At 35.4% G+C, this 19,949-nt stretch overlaps 2 protein-coding genes across 2 annotated transcripts; one reads left to right on the top strand and one right to left on the bottom strand.

Annotated features, from left to right (window-relative positions):
• Positions 1 to 2: 2 nt before the first annotated feature.
• LOC137393386 (zinc phosphodiesterase ELAC protein 1-like) lies at positions 3 to 5,598 on the bottom strand. The gene is made up of 3 exons (XM_068079920.1): positions 5,515 to 5,598; positions 1,150 to 1,249; positions 3 to 1,002 (listed from the first exon to the last, which is right to left on the bottom strand). The coding sequence occupies exons 2-3, from the start codon at positions 1,233 to 1,235 to the stop codon at positions 3 to 5; spliced, it is 1,086 nt and encodes a 361-aa protein (XP_067936021.1). The 5' UTR covers positions 1,236 to 1,249; positions 5,515 to 5,598.
• Positions 5,599 to 8,653: 3,055 nt separating this feature from the next.
• LOC137394108 (leucine-rich repeat and death domain-containing protein 1-like) lies at positions 8,654 to 19,404 on the top strand. The gene is made up of 9 exons (XM_068080827.1): positions 8,654 to 9,602; positions 11,482 to 11,628; positions 11,955 to 12,121; positions 12,865 to 12,983; positions 13,359 to 13,542; positions 15,532 to 15,771; positions 17,262 to 17,439; positions 17,955 to 18,126; positions 18,813 to 19,404. Exons 1-9 carry the CDS (start codon positions 8,654 to 8,656, stop codon positions 18,937 to 18,939), a joined length of 2,283 nt encoding a protein of 760 aa, XP_067936928.1. The 3' UTR covers positions 18,940 to 19,404.
• The last annotated feature ends 545 nt before the right edge of the window (positions 19,405 to 19,949 follow it).

Below are 19,949 nucleotides of genomic sequence, written 5' to 3'. Positions count from 1 at the left end.
ATTCATTTGGGAGGCTTCACTGTAAAAGTCAACATATCCTGAGCTACAGCACAGTTTGGTCCAAAGACTTGTTGAGCTTCTTTTTGGAGATCTTTAACTGTGAATTCTTTCTTTTTTCTTGAGGACTCTGTATAGCGCTGGCTGAAATGGGTGAGGTAGAGAAATCGGGCACATGCTTGCAGAGCAAATTGAGCAGCCATCTGTGGTGTAGAATGACCTCTTTCAACAGCAGTCTCACGTAGGCTGTTCTGAAGTGTTGCCTCGTGTATGTAAATATCAGCATCTTTTGCTATGCTTGCAATAGCGGAGGACTCGCACGAGTCTCCACAAATCACCACTTTTCTCCCAGGATGTGTGCAACCCAGCACATCAGATAAGGTAACAGAAACTCCCGTTGGCGTTTTAATTGACTCTCCTGCTCTAAGTTTAGCACAAATAGGTCCTGGTTCGAAGCCAAATTCTCTCAATTTTTCCACAGACAGCGTGGCCGGCAACATGTCTTCTTGCATTATAAAAGCAAATGAAGGAATCCTATGATCCAATTTGCCTGCTCTCACTTTCAAAGGGCCGGTATCTAGCAAAGTCCACACAGGCACCCCTTCAACCATGGTGTGATGAACTATACGACCCTCATCCTCACATGGGTGTAGCACTGGAGTATCTGTCGAGCTTATGTTACACAGTCGTGCATCATCGATTTTTAGCATATCATCAGTTGGCTGCAATTCTATAACTTTAAACCGGAAACACAATTCCGACCGAGAAAGGCCGAGAGAAACTCTGATGAATTTAGCTAATCCAAGGGGTCCGTATATAGATACAGGTTCTGTTCGCTGATTGCTTTGACTGATAGTACACAACAAGCCACTAAGGCCATATAAGTGGTCTCCATGAAGGTGAGTTATAAATATTTTTGTTATTTTTCCTGCCTTCAGGCTACTCTTCATCACCTGTGTTTGGGTTCCCTCGCCACAATCAAACATCCATAAGTCATCACCATACCTACAACATACATGACATAGGTGATGCCTAGAATAATATAAGAGGTATTGGTTGTAAATTTGAGTGCACGGTGTAGCATGTCTTCAGTTACCAAGATCTATTGTCCATCAAAAATATTGTAAACTTGAACAAAAGACATTTCCCTACCTCAAAACAATGCTGGATGCAGCCTTGTTAGGGGTGGGATTAGCAGATCCAGTGCCCAGAAATGTCACCTCCATTAATCGAGCCATGGTACATACTAAATCTGCAACAATACAATGGCTTCAAATGATTGAACCAGATGCGCCGAGTGGTATATAAAAGCTGTAGTGATATATAAACTACCTGGGAATTGTCTTGCGCATGTAATGTTCTTTTTGATCACTAATGAATTTAGCTTAGTTTACCCCTTGAAACATTCAGGATATTATAGAAGAGCAATTCATAGCATTGTTAGTATTTGTTGGCATTATTACTACCGCATCAGTTTACTATTGTCAGTTCTGGTTGATTGACACAAAATTTCAAGTGTTTTTGGGCTAAGAAACATCAATTCAGAGTTCCCATACCAATACAGTAAGACATTTTTCACAAGTGCATAGCAACTGCTTTTTGGGTCCAAAATGTTACTGATTTTAGGAGCATAATGCTTGTGTACTGTTAACATTAGCTAGACAGTCCCATGCTAGTCAGTAATAAAGCCACTGCTCTACCATGTATCTACAGACAGCTCGCAATCCATTGCTGCCTGCTAACAGACGCAAAAATCTCATTTTCTTAATAGATGGTAAAGCGTAGAGCTGGCAAGTCCGCTATTGTCACCGTGTTCTCATTCCAATTGCTAATAAACAAGATGTAACCTGTAACTTTATCCTTGAAGGATGACCTACGAACCAATTCCATCATACGTGTAGTATAGCGGAGTAGTTGTTTGGTCAGGTAGTCCTATTGGTAGTTTTACATTTTACACATGCTTGAATAAGCAATTTTCTAGTAGCTATATGTGAACTGTCTAACCAACATGGTACCCAGATGATCATAATTCAAACACAAACAAAATATGATAGTGAAATGCCCATCTAACTAAATAATTCAACTAATTCATTGCGGGTCTTTATAGTAGTTTCACACTCCTGAGGTGATCATTAAAAATAGGGGGACCACTAGTACAGCTTGCCAATGACTGACTAGTTATACTTTTATATGGAGAAAACAATTCTTAGCCCAAAACTTCTTGCACTCTGTTCTCCTAGTTTTAAAGGTCTGCTTATGGCATGCATTGCCTTAGCTGTGCATACTTTTTCGTGAATGTAAAATTAGCTTCTACAAACAGAGTTTGCTTCTACATGAGTTGGTTTCTCTCAAGATTATTTGCTCTGGCAAAAAATGAGACAACTCTATATCAATTGAGCACTTTATTTAAAATAAATGTTATTGTAAAGCAAAAATAAAAGGTTCCGATATCCATACTGTAATTTATCATTTAATAATGATGAATGTCAAATGAAGCCGATTTCAGTTAGAGGGAATTACAATGGAAATTGTAATCTCTTCAATGAAGGCCACCTACTTTAACAATCAAATATACATAAACTAGGTGAACACCCGGCATTGCAAGAGTAATAAAATACCCGATAAATTTCAGTAACTTAACCAGTAAAACTAGTAACGTACTGTAATAGGAGCCATGTCTTTCATTTGAAGCCAGCTTGCATTGCGTTACGTGTAATGATCTTTAACGCAATCATGACTTTGGAGTATGCTAGTACTTTTGCAATCAATGCATAAGTATGTGTGCTATTATTCCATAGTATGGCAAATATGCTAGTGCATTAGATGAGCTCGCTGGTTTACAGATCTAGAGGCCCTGATTTCAAATCCAGTGCAAAACGAATTTTTTTGTTATTTTAAGAATGTTACTTATAGATTCATTGTTTCTGCATTTGACATTTTTTGAGAGTTTATTTTAAATTATTAAGACTAACTTTTAATAATATTTTGTTTTTTACTTGATATTTTATATATCATATGTATTCATATACAGTCAAACATGGATAACTCGAACTTCAAGGGACCGAGCAAAAGTGTTCGAATTATCAGAGCATTCAAGTTATCAGAGCACTGTCACAAGTCCATGTATTTACTTATTTATTAGTAGATACATGTACATATGCAAACTATAATATAAATCAAAAGCACAAATGGCTTGTTTCAAATTAAATGCTTCTAATGTAAAGTTTAAAACGTTTTTATCAAAAAGTATAGAGATTTTTCTATCACTTGAGATTGGTTTGTTGTTTGAGGTGATGTTATTGCCAGGACGTTTTTTTTAGATTGACATTGGCAAAAATTGATCGTTGTTGAAATGCTCAAAAGAAAAGACATCTTTTTCTTTTGAGCGTTTTACCCACGATCAATTTTGCCGAGTTTTCTTGAAGTTTATGCAACTTCAAGAAAAAGTTACCAAAGAAAAATCCCTTACTTTACCTGGGATTCGTTAAGAGCAACACTCCGAGGCAGTTCAATTAAAAGTTTTACGAGGTTTAACGGTACATTGTATATCACTCACGCTTTTTGAATGGATACTTACTGAATGTACACACGTATTCTGTGTTTAGGTCAAACGATGAATAGTTTTTTTAGCTATGACAACGTATACGTATAATAAAAACAATTTTAAGACGTTTTAAACATTCAACATTCCGACGTTGATTCAACACGGAATCAACGTCGGAAAACTATTCGTCACGGGCTAGCCGGGTCACGCACTCAATAATTTTCGCCAAGCACATACAAAACAACATGCTGTTTTTGTTTTGTATGTGCGTGGCGAAAATCCTTGCGCGCGTGACCAGGCAAGCCCGTGCTATTAATCGTATAGCAGTATAAATCAAATTTGACCAAACCTTTAGAAAAGTCGTTGACAAAATTATTTTGCCGATGGTGGTAATAACAACGCTTATGAATTACGAAAAGATGAGGTTTACCTCTATGGCTTTGAATAAAGTGATTTTCTAAAGCGATAACAACCGTTTCGGTAGCCGTTGGGCAAAAAAACAGTTCGAATTAACAGTGTTGAGTTCGAGTTATCTATAGCAATTTATCATTACGTGGGAACGGACCAAAGAAACCGTTCGAATTAACCATGTTTTCGAGCTATCCGTGGCCGAGTTATCCATGTTTGACTGTATTTATATATTTTTTTTAACTAATCATTGACCAGCTCTGGTTACCAAAAACCAGAATAAACATCCAGTGAAAATTGGGTTAGACATGACAGACACCAAAGGAACGTGTTACCTAACCAACTCAGTAACTGAATTGCTACTACTCGCTGTCATGCATACATATGTTGGTCCATGCTGGCTAAGAAACTAGTCAGCTGTGTGTTGATCACTATGCTTATCTAGCCACATTAGCTAATCCAGATGCGAGGAATTCAGTTTGACCAATGCCTCTCCACTATTGATTTCAGCCAGCAGTTCTTTTTGGCTGAAAATGAATTCATTGGAAGCTGCAGAAGCTTCTTACAGATTGTCACATGAGCTGATGTGTATTATTGATACAATTGGTGCTTGTTCATTCACTTTATTCAACTATACAAAATTTCATCCCCGACCATCCAATCTGGGTATATTTAAGTCTGCCATTTTACGGGTAATAAACTTGACTAGCAAACTTGGGTAAGCATTTTCTTCTAGCTTAAGGTTAGTTTGGATATTTTAAAACTTACCAGCTGACTTTAAATGGTCTTATGCTAGTTACTGATCTGAAGGCTTGAGTGCTTTGCAAAATTTAAACCTTGTCTAAGTTGTCATGCACGCATACCAACTCCACAATAGCAAGTTTGCTAGAATAGTTCTCATCAACAAAGTTTTAAAGTTTGTGTTCTAAATACTTATTACTATTAAAGTACAAATTTACAGCATTCGATTATACTTACAGGTTTGCGCTAAATAAACAGCTGTTCGACCAAACAATATTTATTGCTAAGAGGACGCAAAAATCGTTTAAAAGTTGTTATAATAAAAACTCAAGCATATAGCCTATCTTAAAAATGCTTGATGCTGTAACTGGCAACCTATAAACATCACTATTGGCATTGCATTTATATTTTTTGGGTTCAAATGCGATAACTGTCCAAGCGCCTAAACATATGAGCTATACGTTTTTTAAAGTAAAATTTGTCAGTATCTAAATCTTAGGGATTAAAAGTGGGAGTCCAAACAACTTCTAAAATTTTCATTGAAGTTTATTCTTAAGTTAACAAAGCTTAATAACCTACTTTGAGATTGCAATGAGAGCTGTGAAGTGCAAAAATTTTTATTATATTTTTTTTACGGCTATGACACAATTTTTTCAAAAAACTTTAAAACCAAAACATGAAATCTGTAAAAAAATAAAAACGGTGTGTAGGATGCTTGACAGAAATTGTACTGACAGAAAATTGGTTTCTCACTATAACAAACATAAAGCGCCCTAGTTTAAAACGTACATCGTATTTTCCCAAAAAAATACTATGCTTCTTACCTAAATTATGTTACATGGTTTAAAAAGGTGAAAATATATTCTCGTACAACGCGAAATTATACAAACATGCTAAACAAATCCTTGACATAACCATAGCCCTGAGTGACATCATAGCATAGAATTATCTCCCCCTAGAGTGATAACTGTGCCTTCAACAACACGATAGTTTCCGGTGCCAACAAGGAGCGTTTAGGCCACGCCCCTTTTTTGTGCTAGTCAATCGTAGTGATCGACAGAACAATAACGTCAGCCATGAGAATGATCATGAATTTCCAGTTAAGACAGTAATTATTGCTCATATTAAAGAAATGATGATTAAGCCCTATAGTTTATTACTCTAATATATACTTATTATTAAAAGCAATTCAATTCCTACATGCATTGCAAAGGCACTGAATAGATGGTGTTAAGTAAGTGAGTTAATGCAATCAGTTACTCCAATGATATACAGCCCCACACATGAGGGGCTGTATATCATTGGTTATTCATAGTCTCATAGATAAGATAGATAGCCATACTGGGGTTGTATTACATTGGTGTGATGGGAAGCTAATCGACTGCCATCAACTGAAAGTATTGACATTGTATGGTGATAGAGTGATTCATTGTCACCTCAGTTCACAAACAGCCCTTGCATGTAATATTAGATTTCAATACATATCAATCAAATACATAGACTAGCTTGAAGCAAAGATGTCCACTAGTTAGTGGACATCTTTGCTTGATGTAAGCAAGCAAAAAGTTTGAAAGTTAGAGTGGCAAATGTTGTTATATGTTAGATAAAAATAAATTATACTTAATTATACTAAATTAAAATTATTTAAAAATAAAATAGACTTTTTATTACTTTATTTATTACCTTATTACTTTAAATAAAGTAATAAAAAAGTAGTTGTAAATTACTTTATTTATTAAATAAAGTAATAAAAATTAGCTATGATTACAATAGTTTTTTATTTTACATGTAATCATAGCTAAACAGATTATATTTAGCATTACTTGCTAATTATTTTACATTTAAACACATTTGTAGTTTCATTTTTCTTCTTAATTCATTTTAACAAAAAACTTCTCTCATGATATGAAGTTTAAATGTGGTAGTTGTTTGAAAAAGCTTGAAAACATTTACCGTTGTTTTTATTTTCTCTCTTCTCTTCATTTATTTCAATTACACAAAACACTTTTCATAATATGTAGTTTGAAAGTTAAAGTGGTAAATGTTGTTATATGTTAAATAAAAATAAATTATACTTAATTCTACTAACTATAATTATATAAAAATAAAATAGACTTTTTTATTACCTTATTTATTAAATAATTTTTCATTGTAATCATAGCTAAACAGGTTATATTTAGCCATTACTTGCTAATTATTTTACATTTAAACACATTTACAGTTTCTTTTTTCCTAATTTATTTCAACAAAACACTTCTTTCATGATATGAAATTTAAAAGTTGTAGTTTGAAAAAGCTTGCAAACCTTTAGAGTTGTTTTCTTTTTCCTCTTAATTCATTTAAACTGCTTAAAAATATTTTCTCATGATATGAAGTTTAAAAGTTAGAATAGTAAATGTTATATAAAAATAAATTTTCTGTCCAAATACTTTTTTATTACTCATTAACACCGGGTAGTACAGCTCATAGTTGATGGCAGTTGATTAGCTTCCCATCACACCAATGTAATACAACCCCAGTATGACTATATATGTTATCTATGAGTAACTGCTTGCATTACCTTCACTTTCACTCACTATCTATTCAGTGCCTTGGCAAGTCATGTAGGTATCAGGGATTGCGTGTATGTCACAATTTCCATTTTCATAATTCATTTCCATATTAATTCCATTTCCATAATTCATTTCCATATTATTTCCATTTCCATATTATTTCCATTTCCATAATTCATTTCCATATTAATTCCATTTCCATAATTCATTTCCATATTAATTCCATTTCCATAATTCATTTCCATATTATTTCCATTTCCATATTATTTCCATTTCCATAATTAATTTCCATATTAATTCCATTTCCCTACTTCATTTCCATAGTATTTCCATTTCCATATTATTTCCATTTCCATAAAAGTTCCATAATTCATTTCCATATTAATTCCATTTCCATAATTCATTTCCATATTATTTCCATTTCCATAGCATTTCCATAATTCATTTCCATATTATTTCCATTTTCATACCATTTCCATACTTGTAAAATAAAATGTCCATATCCATTTCCCTAAAATTATGGAAATATTTATGTTTATGGAAATGAAAAAGTAAACATTTCCATAATATGTTTAGCAATCCCTGGTAGGTATTGAATTGCTTTAAATAATAAGCATATATTAGAGTAATAAACTATAATCATCTTTTCTTTAATATGAGCATTAATTACTATCTCAACTGGAAATTCATGATCCTTGTTTAACCCTTCCCATGGCTGATGTTATTATCTAGTCAATCACTACCACAGACTAGCACAAAAAAGAGGCGTGGCCTAAACGCTCCTTGTTGGCACCGGAAACACTCGGGTAGTTATCACTTTAGGGGGAGATAACTCTATGCATCATAGTAATTTATATGAAATGATGATCGAGACGGTGGTTTTCTCAAAATGGTTCTTAGTCTCAAAGCTTTTGAAACTTTCGAGAGATGGGGAGGTGTACCTCTTCGCGCAAAGAACTCTGCATTTCCTAGAAACGGTAACTGATCTATAGTTACGAACGATATATCCTGGACAACAACGAATTTCGATGTATTAGATAATCAAGAGGAAAGAAAACTACTTTTCATTTGATGATTAAAGTAAACTTTAACGCATTGCTTTGCCAATGCATTGAAATAACAAACGCTTTTTAATGTTTAAGGACACATAGCTAATTAGTGGCGTGCATAAGCGTAGGTACTAATCACGCATGGAATAACATTAGAATAGCTATTCAATTACATATGCAAGTAACTTGTTCGAAGTCTATCACATTTAGAGCTAATAAAGGGACTTTTAAGTAAGTTGCAATTTACGTAAAAAATTCAATCATAATTTGTAAAAAATATGAACAGTGCAATGTAGGATTTGTTGTATTAACAACTTTGTTTTAGAATTTATGTGTATTTTTTATTTTAAGGGCAACACAAGATGACAACGAGCATTGTCGAAGTTGCAGCACACATTGAGCCTGGTGCCCTCTCAACTAAGCCTTCTCATAGTGGTTTTGCAAAAGCTTGCAGTGGAACTCGCTCACTTTTGGATCATCACTCACGCAAGATCTTTCATACCCACCTTGAAAAACAAAAGCCTATCACACAAATACCTTCCGAAACATTTAATAAACTTAATTTGACACAGCTCATGGTTGCTGGCAACGATATATCAAGCATTCCTGGTGAAATTGAATATTTGCAAAATTTGCACCACTTGATTTTGGCAAACAATAAAATCTCAGCAGTGAATCCGAAAGTGTTCACCTTACGGAAACTGACAGTTTTGGATTTGAGTGGAAACAGGCTGGATGTGTTTCCTTCTGGCATTTCAGAGCTAGGTGCAAGCTTGCAACAACTTTACTTGAATGGTAATGCCATTCAAACAGTTGGTGATGCAGTGGGATCTCTGGTGAATCTTCAAATGTTGGGCTTGAACGACAACCTGATAAGTGAAATATCAGATGAAATTTCTTTCTGTCAAAAACTTTTGCAGCTTGGACTTGAACGCAACAAACTCAACTGTTTGCCCTCAGGCATCTGCAAGTTGGAATCTTTAGTTAAGCTGGGAGCCTCTGGCAACAATCTTAGCAACTTTCCTAAATCGTTCATCAATCTGATACACCTTCAAGTCCTGCAACTCGAAGACAATTCTTTCAAATTCATTCCTATTGAAATCTTTAGCTTGGTTCAACTCAAAAAGCTTTCATTTGCTGGAAACTCGCTCGAGGCGGTTCAACCTGAAATTTGCAATTTGGAGAACCTTTGTTTACTGAACCTTCAAGACAATTTGCTGAAAAGTCTTCCTGAGCAACTATGGAGTTTGGATGCATTGGTGACTCTCTCATTAGCTGGCAACAACTTTTCGTTCATCTCACCAAGTATCAGTAAGTTGCTCTAATGTATACCATATGGTAATTTTTAAAAATCGTTATTCAAGCTTAAAATGGACAAGATTTTTAAATTGTTCTATTTAATTTTGAAATTGTGTATTTAATCACGACAGCTCAGATGAATATCTGCACAGTATTAGACTAATCTAGTTATAGTGTTGGAGAGAACTTAACCTTGCTAATCAATCAATTTCTGGTCTTTAGTTTCACTGCTAGTTTTCAGTGAGAAATTATTTGCTGTTTGGTGCATGTAGACAAGGATATGACTAGTTCAGTGCATCACTGAAGGTTATTTTCAAAGGTTATAATAATATGCAATGCAAACTATAGCAGCTAGTTTGCATTCCAATGGAATAGTGCAGCTTATAGTGTATTGTAGACAAATCATAGACAATTCTAGGTCAGCGCTGTCACAGATTTCACTAGAGTTCTTCGGGAAGTAATGCCACAAAGTGTATTTTATAGATTTCATTAGAAGTAACCCCTGAATAGTGACTCACCTCTATTATCTATAAATCTTATCGAGTGAAGATATAAGGTTTTGGTGCGTTGAGATATTACATCAACCTGATTTCTCTTTCACAATTCTGTGAACATTTCATCTTATCTATTATTAGTACCATGTTCTTTAAATCACCACCATGGTGTCGGCTTGTTAGTTTACATGTTATTGTCAGTTTATGACTAAAATGGTTGCTTGTAACTTAGCTTGTATAGTCTTTATAATAAAAGAAATACTTGCTGTTTGGTAAGTACAAATAAAATATTTGATTTTTTTCTAAAATTACAGCCGGTTGCTGTATCAATATTTCAGGGACATAGATGTTAATGCTTGCAATATTTTTGAGCTAAAACTTGCATACAAAGCTTTTTGAACAAAAGCTTGCATAAAACCTAGTTGGTTTGTCATACAAATATACCTCTGCATTGTAAAATGCACTTTATGGAACATATCAAAATAACTAAACATAGTTTAAGATTTTGAACATACTAGTACTTTGACAGTCTGCTTTGCCATGAGAGATTGTCATGTGTGCCGATAAAGCACAGAGAATCAACATCTTCGCAATTTTTCTGAAGTTGTAGTAGGCGGTTGATATTGGCACAGTTGTTTGAGTGTTGGGAAATTGTGTCAAAAGACGTGAGTTCAAAATTTGTTTGATGCAATTTTTTTTAACTTTCACCCATGCCTTTGGCTACCATGCCTCTCATAATAGTAAAGATTATAGTAAACACTAGATGAATACCTGGCGTTGCAAAAAGGAATAAGAAAGTTTTTGCAAAAACAATTTATTTTTAATTGGTCTAGTTTCTTTACCCAACAAATTTGAGTAACTTAGGCTAGTCTAAATCTTTACTATAATAAGATAAAAAATATTGCATCGTGATCTTTCAAGCAATCGAGATCTTTAAGCATGCTAACTGAAGCTTGCCGTCTTAACCAATCGACATTAGAGATTGGCGGATGTAATAAGTGTGATGCGTACAACTATTCCATAGCATGACCAGTTCGACGCATAGTTTAATGAATAGCATGCTTGTCTGCAGAATTGGAGGCTCTAATTCCCTCGGGAAATGGGTTTTTCATTCCTAAAATTTTATTGATATAACTGGACATATGAACGACAGACCAACAAACACTGAGCTTTATAGATGTAGTGGAGTGATTGCTTCTAATAGTACTGACTAATTTGCACTGCTGCTTTTGCAAAAAGCAATTTATCGTCTGATTTCTTACCAGTTGTTCACAAGTCAAATGCCCTGAACCACCGATTGCTCCAATATTTTTTCCAAAGTTTAAGGCATCAAAAGTTGTACTTTTCATCTGGTTACTCTCAGTAACTTCAATACAAAGACGAGAGTGTTACTGTAGGTAAGCTCTATGATCTTGAGGAGCTGTATCTCTCAAGCAATAGACTGGCAGTTTTGCCCGATGAACTGGGGCTCTGTACCAACTTGGAAGTTTTAAGTTTATCCCACAACAACCTCTGCCAGCTTCCCGTCGAGATGGTAAACATAAGTAAGTCAATATAAAATTATTAAAGCTGAATTGTAGATTATTCAAACATAGCATTTCGAAATTATTGAAGAGAAAAAAATGTAGCATACACATATTTGAAGCAAAAACTACGCTAAGTTTAGTTGAAAATGGGACAAAACCTTGTGAGAATTTGTCAGTCAGATAGATTTTCAAATCAATGCATTGTGTGAGAAGGGAGCAAACAAAATCTTTGACAAACTTTTAACCTTTTCACTTGTACACTCTCAACAGCCGGCAGCCATTTTGCGACGAGAATAAAAATAGGTTGACGAACTTCTACAATGCTTTTGTGAATTGTTTCTCAGGGAAGCTGAGAGAACTGGACCTGAGCTACAACGCATTCGCGAATATACCTGACTGTATAACCCTGCAGGTCAACTTGAAGTCACTGAGCATGCAGGGTAACAAAGTGAAGCACGTTGGTCCAGAGTTTATTGGATTGCAAAAGCTCCACACTCTCAACTTATCAGAGGTGAGTACGTATTACAATGCAGGACATTGACTGAAAATATGTGACCTTGAAATGACCTTTCTTCCTTCTTGGTAAGCGTTGTTATCTTTAAACATTATGTGAAACCTCTAATCCTTTATGCTAGCGCTGGCTAATATATATGTAATATTTGATGTCACCATTTTGCAGAGCAGGATATCCTATTCAACCTATGCACTTAAAACTGATGATTGTAAAATAATGAAATACAAATATTTGTCAATGAAAAATAATTTATTGTAAGCATAAGCCATTTTTCAAATAGGTCAAGGTCATTCTTGAAAGTTTTATGCATTGCTCTAATAATGCTAGTTCTAAAACTGGTTGTATATGTTTTTACATATTTGGACAGCAAACAGTGAGCAAAAATGTAAATCTGCAATATATTCTACCGAAGAAATTGCATGCTTACATTGATGAACGCTCATGTGCAAAACTGACAACCCAGTGTGTGAACATGGGCAGGGGTGATACAGATGCAAATGCTTGACTTGGTGAAGCTTTTTATTTCTTTAGAGCAATGTAAATCATGATGGCAGAGTTTCATGGTAGTGAATATGAACTTGCTGTTAGTTTGCCCAGATTTGTGTTGGTTACACCGTGAATCAAGCTTCTCTTCTCAGACTATCTGGAAAGTTAGCCTATCATAGACTATAATCTATTACTCGAGCTACGCAGGTCTTAGCTGAATTCCCTTTAATTCTGTACATGGCCTGATGTTCTAGAATGAACTGGAAGCTCTACCACCAACAGTCTGCCAGATGAAGGCTCTGTCATCATTGGATATATCTCACAATGAGATCTCCTACCTGCCAGAAGATACGGCCGACTTAACAAACATGATGTGAGAATAAAACTAGCTGGCAAGGATTATCTTAGGAAGAAAAATTAAAAACAGCTATTATATGTGCTTTCTCTAGCCTCTCTATTTGTGCTGGTTTGATTCTATTTACAAAACTCTACATATACATGTTTCTAAATGATGTGAATTTTAAGATGTTGTTTTACTTATCTTCAGGTGAACTGACGACTTGATTCTATACAAAAATATTTCAGGAATCGTTATTAAAAAGCTTTCTGCATGGTATACATGGTATATCTCTAGCTACTAGGTCTCACTAACTTACAGGGTTGCTAAAGTTTTTCCTCTTCCAGTAGATTTCTAGTTTTTCAATATTAGTCAGCTTTTTTGGGACTGATATTTGTTTTTAACTTGCAGCGAGTTTCAAGGGCATCACAATGACCTCTCTAGCTTCCCTCTCGCTATGTGTAACCTCACAAAGCTAGAAGAAGTAGATCTATCTTCGAACAACCTGTCAACAGTCACTGGTGACGTTAGACTTCTTGAAAAGCTCAAAGTCCTGAACCTCAATGACAACCAGTTTGAGGAGTTTCCCTACTCCGTAAGTACCAGATGCAATCAGAAACCACAAAGCTTTCCTATTAAATTTAGTTTACATACAACTGATCAGAGCTATCGAAACAATGCACAAAGTATTTGTACCAGTTTCTGTGTTGTGTAAGTTTTCTGTGAATGTTGTGATTACAATGAGAGGAATGATTACAATGAGAGGTTTGCCATCACAAAAAGTAAAATCAGTGTGATCAAAAATACACCAGGATTCACGTGAACAACTTAAAGAGTATCACACAAAAATTTTAATACCTTTCTGGTGTAACTGATTCTTGTTTCTTCATAGAACAGGTCACAAGAGCAGAAATTTGGCACATTGCTTGTTGACCTCCGATAATCAACAGCTTTTAAATTACATTTTTGTTTGATATAAGTGAGAGGTCAAACAATGTAATCGTGATATATAACAAAAGCAGTCTTTAGCACATTCTACATCAAAATGTAAGACGTAGATGAGTCATTAGACATAGGTGAACTGTTAGACATACATGTACGTGAGTCATTAGACATAGGTGAACTGTGAGATATACATGTAGGTGAGTCATGAGACATAGGTGAACTGTGAGACATACATGTAGGTAAGTCATTAGACATAGGTGAACTGTGAGACACACATGTAGGTGAGTCATGAGACATAGGTGAACTGTGAGACATACATGTAGGTGAGTCATGAGACATAGGTGAACTGTTAGACATACATGTAGGTGAGTCATGAGACATAGGTGAACTGTGAGACATACATGTAGGTGAGTCATTAGACATAGGTGAACTGTGAGACATACATGTAGGTGAGTCATGAGACATAGGTGAACTGTGAGACACACATGTAGGTGAGTCATGAGACATAGGTGAACTGTGAGACATACATGTAGGTGAGTCATTAGACATAGGTGAACTGTGAGACACACATGTAGGTGAGTCATGAGACATAGAGGAACTGTTAGACATACATTTACATAGGTGAGGCAGGTTTAGTGACCTTGTTGTTCAGTGACAGCTCTCAATCACATCCGTGGCAATAAAAAATTGTGAGGTCTCATCATCCTACCGATAACAAAATTCTTAGAAAGTAAATATTAGTCGCAGTTTTTCATTGTAAAATGACAGCATCTCATTTTCACAAGCTTTGTCAGCGTGGTACAATTTTGTTTTGTTCCAAGACCATTGTCATGTTAAAGAAGGTCTCTACCGAAAGGATTTTAAAAATTGTTTTCTTGTGACTAAAAAATTTGTAGCTCTGGCTGGTGGTCAGTGGCTAAAACATTAGTCTATAAGGAATACTTTTCATCAGTAGACATAAGTTATTGCAGCATTTACTCTGCCATGGCTCGTGTCCTTATAGAGCTGGTTTGTACAGTTTAAGTCTCAACAGCTGTCACCCAAATGGTTTACTCTCCTAGTGGTATCTTCTTGATGGTCTTATGATTACCTCATCACCAGTAGTTGGGCACAACTTTGCTCTAAGAAAGCGCTGCCTTAGTCATTCCTTAGTCGTTTTCACCGTTGAACCCCCTATGACTAACAAGGGTAATCTCGTACCTCCTTGTTTAGAATGAAACAGAAAGGGTTCAAAACATAATAAAACGCAGAGATATTTGGGATATATAAAACATTATTTTGTGTGAAAGTTATTCGACGGAGAGTCTAATGTTTTACTACTGCAGCAACATATAAAAAACAACTCATTTTTTGATTTTTTTCTCATCTCTTTTCTGCTATTATCTGATCGAAACACGATTCCTTGCGGGTGAGTGAAATGCATAGATTATTTTTAGAGCTTATGGCGCTATTATATTTATTATTGATGTATAGAAGGGATAAAAAGCCATATTCACATAGTCTTGTTGTTGCAAATGAAAGAAAAGTTTTCAATGCTCGTTTCGTGGGTGTTGGACAACCGGTCTTCACAATTGATTCTTGCACCCCTAATCATTTGGGAAGCCCTGCTATAAGACCAGGTTGAATTGTTCATTCTCAGGTATGCCAAATTCCATTCCTCGATGTTCTCTACATAACACAACAAGATGGCAAGAGAATAACTTCCCTTCCAGAGGAAGAACTTGAACAACTGTCTGTGTCCCAGCTGTACATGAGTCACAATGCCTTGACAGGGCTTCCTCCTAACATAGCAAACATGCCAAATGTGAGAGCTCTTTACCTCAATGATAACTACATCGAGGAGCTGCCTAGTGAGCTTTGTACGCTGCATGATCTGCAGGTAGTTGAAAATATGTCAGTACCTATGTGTTGTTGTTGTATATGTACATATATATGTGTACATATATATATTGTATATGTGTCCTTAGAATCTATTAGCACCTTTTTATATTATCACTAACAAGTACCCTAGCAGTCCAGTGTTCTGTGAGAGATCGTCAGGAGTGCCAATAAAGCATTGAGAATAAGTATGTGCACAATAATTCTAACATTTTGCAAGGTACAAAGTAAATGATTTATGCAAGTGGTGTGGTGCTGAGGGTGATGGTGTCAGTTGTGGGTTCAAATCCCATATCATGCAATATGTTTTTACTACCTCTAACCGTGGCTTCAGCAGGACACGACTCTTATTATAGTAAAGGTTTCAGAGATTTATCAATGTAATATTGATTTCAGACTATCAGCTAACATGGTTTCTTTAGTTACTGTAAATTCCAGCATGTAAGCTGAAAGTTTGGCACCAAATTTGAAGTTTAGAAATCCGTTTTTTACAATTGTAGCGAAATTCAATTTCAAAAATCTATCTCTAATCGAAATTACATGATATGACATACAGAGATTTATTCATAAAATTATTAGTAACCCTACTCTACATGAGATGGATTAAACACAAAGACAATTCAATGCTTTTTCATAGTATTTGCTCACATCTCAGTAATCCATTTGACACATCCGCTATCCTTCATTTATTGTTTGTTCTGTACATGAATCATAACTCCTGACAAAAATCTGTTTTGCGTCATGACATTTCTATTAAAAGCGTACATATTATCAACGATGGCAGTTTCATTCTATTGGCAAGGTCGGCCAATGCAATAATGAAGACATGTATTGTTTTTTGTGCCTTCACTAGAACTGTCATCTCTTGTTCTTTTGTTAATCGTTGTAAATATTGCCGATGGCACTAAAAACATGCGCATTTATGCTGATGACACTTTTGAATGCCATTTCCTCAGCTAAGCATCACCCGCCACAGATGCTGACTGAACTATTAGCGACCAAGCGAATTGAGCCATAGAAAGAGTCGACTTATACCGCAATTAGGACCTATATGTCAAAACCAGGAATTTTAAACCAAACTTTAGACCTCGACTTGTACGCTGGGTCGACTAGTACGCCGGGATTTACGGTATGTGTTTGGTTAGCAAGCACATTCTACTTACTCTATATGGTGTTGCACTCTCTACATACCAAATGTTACTGTGTTCTGTACTGTAAATCTACTACTAAATTTTCTCTATAAGTATAGAGTGTTCGTATCTTACAACGTTCGATACCAACTATGTTCTGTCTATATACCATGCTTTTGCATACTCCTCTCACTATGAACTACCATGTATATCCTACCTGTTGTCCACATCTGTATTCCCTTGAATCATTACCCTATATCGGATTGCCCGCTACTCTTAATACATTATGGCATATCTATTACTCACTATATAATTGTACCACCATGGAGTATGTTGATCTATAGCCTGTTTATGCCATCAGGTTCTCCATCTGCACAATAACAGACTCGAAAAACTTCCGCTAGGTATTGATGAGATGACGTCTCTCATCGACTTCAGACTGGACAACAATCCTCTAAAAACTCCTCCATCCGATGTGTGTATTGGTGGCATTCTGCAGCCAATAGGTCTATTTCTCAAAACTCATACTAGCAGACAAGGTGAGATCTAGTGTATTATTGTAATACAGGTATAGAAATATGCTTTCGTAACTAGTGGATGCATTTAGTAGGCATATCTAAAGAATAATCAAGGATGTTCCTGAGACTTACAGTTACTGTTGGTGGTTGTATAATAACTAATAATAGATAGTATACGGTGGATCATATACGTATGAAACTGTTCATCCTACACTCTGTGATGATCTCTTGGGGGATGCTCTAAGGAACCGTGTCAATTTCTGCTTTATGCTTCAAACAATGATTGGTTACAATTATTTGAAGAGAGGATTTCTGGCAATGAGCACTCTCTTCACGCAGACCTTCCGTAAATGATTTTTACTGAATCATCGTGTTTATGTTTTAAAGTTGTCTGACTACTCAGCATGACTGGTTTTCGAAATTGACTGATTCCAACATATCTCTATATTTAAGGATTTTGAGCCACATTGACTTTTACTTAAATATGAAAAGTAAATACTTTCATGCTTGTGTATAAAATTGATGACTACTTCTAGAAATTCTTCTCAACAACATGTGCAAAGTCGTAGCAGACAACATTGACAAGGATGATCTGAGAATGCTTTGGCGAAAGTTTAGATTTGACCATGATGAGGTCTACATTATGGAAGTGGACTTTAAAGGAAAAGCAATGTTACAAGCTCGTGCTGCAGCTACGATGAAACTCTGGTAAGTGTTTGGGTGTTCTTGCTGCCAAGAGTCAATGTCTGCAGTCAGTTTATGCAAGCATATCCCGATGACAGTCATGACTCAACAGTATAGTCATACAGGATAGTCATACCAACACTATACATCAAGCCATGTAAACTCATGGCTAACCTTAGTTTGCATATTTCATGTGCGCTGAGCTTGTACCAGTGAATTCTGACCTCCATCACAATGAATTGTTGTAAAAGGAAGATTACATTCAGGCCTCTCATTCTCAAGGAAACATTTTCAATTTTATTTAGTTATGCATGTCTCATTGCGGATATTTAATACACATTAAAGGCAGCACTGAAGGAGGAAGCACCGCTGCTTTCACTTTTGTTGACATCACAGAGGTTGTAGTGAAATAACAGTTATTCACAGATTTGGTTTTTAAACTAATATCGACGGCGCTATGCATGACATAACAACTCTACCATTAAGGCAACCACCACTACTTTATTACAACAACTAGGTATAAATTCTCTCATTGTGTAGCTGAAATTCTAGGCATGTAGAGTAACGTTTGATACATACATAATTTGTCAGGACACAGGAGTGTCTGCACTCAGACACTTTTTTACTTTTGAGTGTATTGCAGTTATAAATATTGTTGATACATTAATGTCTCTTTTTGAAAGCTCTTGCAACAAAAGCTTATATTTTAGGAGAAGCAAAAGCGCTTCAGTTGCCACTCCAAATGAGTTAGTGAGAATTCTTCATCTTCTTGGCTTGGAAGATCTCGAGAAGAAGGTTAAATATATCAAACTCTGTGCAGAGAGAACCATGCTGTAAATCTTGAAACTCCCAATAGTTCCGACAGGCTTGTAAAGACTGTTGTTCCTTATTGACAAGCCTCTGAAATACTGCTAATTAGAAGTTTTGCTGTTTATTCTTCTCAACTGAGAGTAATTGACTTTTTTACTCTCATTTTACTCTTTGCTTAGTTCTTATAGTGACAAACACGTTTACCAGTTCGTTTTATTTTGCTGTCTCTATGTCTTCCGACTACTCTAGACTTAATTTAAAAGTGTTCTAAGGATGCATTCCCTAGAATATTTACGCTATTTCAATCATATGTAGAAACCTTCCATATTTTCAATTAATTGTTAACTTTACAACATAGCGATCAAAAGAACAAGCAAACATTATTTATCTGAAACTAATAGACTATATTTTGCTATTATCTGTCTCTTTCAACTAATCAACTCTATCTTATTGTACACCAAATGACCTAGAGATAGCCAAGTCAGAATCATTTTAGACACTATTTTATTTGTTTTATATTAATGTATTGAAACTTTTTGTGTATTTTCGGCTAAAATATAGAAGTGTGAAGACAACATTTGTGAGTATTTATATGTCTTGGAATTTGATATGAGCTACACGATCAATATCAGTATAGTATTACTGTATCAAGCAACCTTAATACAGTAATACTACACAACAGAGCCATTGAGTGTATAGCAAGCCATTACACCCGATGGCTCTGCTATACAATACTACAAAATACAATGTATCGCGCAATGCGCTAACAAGATATATAGGCCTTACATGAATATTTACTTATTCGCAGTAGTGTAATGCCTCGTCAATGTATGTTGCTATTTACCAGCCACGGCCAAATGGCATATCATGATCGTATTACAGGGTTTCCATTGTATTTATTGATTTATCAAGTCTAATTTTCAGATGTAGTTTTTGTTCTCAAGATTTATCGTACCTGAGTACAGCAACTTAATTTTATTCACAAGTGTTACTCATTCTGGCTGAAAATTGATGCTTTATCGATTGCTTATCATCGC

The sequence above is a fragment of the Watersipora subatra genome, chromosome 4, assembly GCF_963576615.1.
Source record: "Watersipora subatra chromosome 4, tzWatSuba1.1, whole genome shotgun sequence".
Classification (NCBI taxonomy): Eukaryota; Metazoa; Bryozoa; class Gymnolaemata; order Cheilostomatida; family Watersiporidae; genus Watersipora; species Watersipora subatra.
Note: the sequence above shows the minus strand (reverse complement) of the source record. Positions and strands in the feature narration are given on the sequence as shown.